We start from the raw sequence: 2,864 nt of genomic DNA, 5'->3' as shown, positions 1-2,864 counted from the left end.
GCCCGCGGGCCGTAGTTTGCCCACGGCTGCCATAAGGTTATGACCAAACAGCAGGGACCTGAGGCTGCATGGCGCCTGGCTGGGGCGAGGGACCTCAGGCCGCGCCCCCCTGCCTGACAGGGCTTGACAAGGGACCTCAGGACCACCCCAGTGCCGGGCCGGGGGACCTGAGACTGTGCCCCCACCTGGCACCGGGCCGGGGGACCTGAGGCTGCATCCCCCACCTGGAGGGGCTTGACTGGGGTGGGGCTGGCTGAGTCTGGGTCTCACCCAATGGGGGTGGGGCCGGCTGGGTCTGGGTCTCCTGCATGTTTTAAGTGTATGTGGGTGGTGGGCGGGGACTTGACTCTAGGTCCCGTGGTGAGCCCCAGACTCTGACAGGAGGGAGATTTTCATATACATTTTACTAATTTTCTTTCATCTCTGACACTTCTATTATAGAGAAAGGGCAAATAGCAATATTAAAATATTTCCTCTAATTCCCTTTTAATGTGCACAAATTTCATGCACTGGGTCACTAGTATTTAATAAGCAATCAGGGGAATTACAGTGCTTGACTCAGTGCTCTAAGGAAAAAGATCATGAAGTGGCCACTCAGTATTTAGAAGTTTCTGATTCCTTAAGGTCTCTCAAGGAGATGAATTTACCTTCCCTCTCTCATAAAACACCATGAAATGAAAGCAGATGGACTAGAAGAGAAAGATATACCAAGGTAGCTAAAACCATAAACTAGAACAGTCACTGAGAAGGACTACTGAAAAGAATGGAATGATATCAAAACAAACAAACAAGAAAACTAAAACCAGGTTTCAGCCCCAGCTGGTTTGTCTCAGTGGATAGAGTGTCAGCCTGTGGACTGAAGGTCCCGGGTTCGATCCCAGTCAAGGGCACATGCCCGGGTAGCGGGCTCGATCTCCAGCAGGGGGGCATGCAGGAGCCAGCTGATCAATGATTCTTTCTCATCATTGATGTTTCTATCTCTCTCTCCCTCTCCCTTCCTCTCTGAAATCAATAAAAATATATTTTAAAAAATAAATAAAACTAGGTAGCATACAAAAGAATATAAATTAGAATAGCATATTCTGTCAAGACTAAGTGTTAAGTGAATGGAGTAATAACTTAAGAGTTTGGAGTAAAATTATTTTGACTACAGAATCTTCTATGGCAGTGGTTCTCAACCTTCTGGCCCTTTAAATACAGTTCCTCATGTTGTGACCCAACCATAAAATTATTTTTGTTGCTACTTCATAACTGTAATGTTGCTACTGTTATGAATCGTAATGTAAATGTCTGATATGCAGGATGGTCTTAGGCGACCCCTGTGAAAGGGTTGTTTGACCACCAAAGGGGTTGCGACCCACAGGTTGAGAACCACTGTCTATGGAGATACAATACATAATATTCAAATATGAGCACACAGCCACTAAATCAGTGGTTCTCAACCTTGGTTGCACATTAGAATCACCTGGGAATCTTCTTCAAATCCTGATTTCTGGGCCTCATCCTCCAGAAATTCTGTTTCTTTGTTACTAATGTTGTGTGGCCCCACCCCATAACAAAGAAATAGAATTTCCGGATGAGGCCCAGAAATCAGGATTTAAAAAGATTCCCAGGTGATTCTAATGTGCAGCCAAGGTTGAGAACCACTGCTCTAAATGTTACCCACTCAACTACCATCTCAGAAAACGTTTTCCAAAAGGTTGAATGTAAGGGGTTCTGAAAATGGCTGAAAGTAGTGTGCTAAGTATATTTTTTATTATTTTATACAATAACTAGAGGCCTGGTGCACGGATTCGTGCACTGGTGGAGTCCCTCAGTCTGGCCTGCAGGGATCGGGCCGAAACCGGCTCTCTGACATCCCTCGAGGGGTCCCAAATTGCGAGAGGATGGTTCTCAGGTGACACACCCCAGAATCAGGCTCCCTCCTCTCTGGTTCTGGTTGTGTCACCTGAGTACTGCAGCTGCCAAGTCACCGCAGCTCGCTGCTCCTGTGTTGAGCATCTGCCCCCTGGTGGTCAGTGTACGTCATAGCTACGGTTGGGCTCCTTGGTCTCTTCTCCCAATATTATGTGACTTTCTTCTGTACCTGTCTCTCTTCTTTCATCTCACTTTACCTTAAATTTGGCGGTAACTGATCACTTGTGGGCATTTAGCTGCAAAATGCAATTATTTAGCAAACAGGATTTACTTAGCTTGGAATCTAGTCAGCCTAGGGCAGGACCCTGCTCAATGTCAGGCTCCTGCCAAGGCCCTTCCGCCAGGCAGAGTCCTGTGATGGTGGGAACCTCCTTCATCCCACCTGAGCTGCTCCTTTGCCTCCTTACCTCCCTAGAGGTTGCCCACTGGCGCTACTGTCCACCAGGAAGATGGAAAGCCCTGGCCGGTTTCCTAGTCGAGAGTGGTAGCAGGAAAATTCGCTACCTCCACTGGAAATCGATATTAAGTAGATGGACTGGCATGGGCGCCAGTAGGTCCTGCATGTCTCATTATTTAGCTAATCGAGTCAAAAAGTTTCTGTAAGGGCCAGACCCATGACCTCTGCAATGGGCTAGAGGCCCGGTGGGGAGCCAGACCGAAGTGGGGAGCCAATGGGCTAGAGGCCTGGCCAGTGGGGATCAGGCTGAAACTGGCTCTCCAACATCCCTTGAGGGGTCCCGGATTGCGAGGGTGGGTCTCAGGTAACACACCCCAGAATCGGGCTCCCTCCTCTCTGGTTCTGGTTGCATCACCAGAGAACTGCAGCTGCCAAGTTACTGCAGCTCAGCAGCTCCTGTGTTGAGCGTCTGCCCCTGGTGGTCAGTGAGCGTCATAGCTATGGTTGGCCAGTCAAATGGTTGGCCAGTCGCTTAGGCTTTTATATATAA

At 48.5% G+C, this 2,864-nt stretch overlaps 1 protein-coding gene across 10 annotated transcripts in view; it reads right to left on the bottom strand.

Moving 5' to 3' along the window:
• ZNF644 (zinc finger protein 644) overlaps positions 1-2,864 on the bottom strand; it is a 111,538-nt gene that overhangs the window by 35,965 nt on the left and 72,709 nt on the right. For 7 of the 10 annotated variants that reach the window (XR_001362791.1, XR_001362793.1, XR_001362792.1 and 4 more), the window contains exon 1: positions 1,675-1,678. The exons of the other annotated variants lie outside the window; for them this stretch is intronic. Coding sequence is in view for 4 of the 7 variants with exons in the window: in XM_014542591.1 (XP_014398077.1) it covers positions 1,675-1,677 (3 nt within the window). In the remaining 3 variants the exon portion in view is untranslated. Of the gene's footprint in view, positions 1-1,674; positions 1,679-2,864 lie in introns of those variants that run through there. 10 annotated transcript variants of the gene reach the window in all.

The sequence above is a fragment of the Myotis brandtii genome, unplaced genomic scaffold (genome assembly GCF_000412655.1).
Source record: "Myotis brandtii unplaced genomic scaffold, ASM41265v1 scaffold1083, whole genome shotgun sequence".
NCBI lineage: Eukaryota > Metazoa > Chordata > Mammalia > Chiroptera > Vespertilionidae > Myotis > Myotis brandtii.
This window is presented reverse-complemented; position numbering and strand designations above follow the sequence as displayed.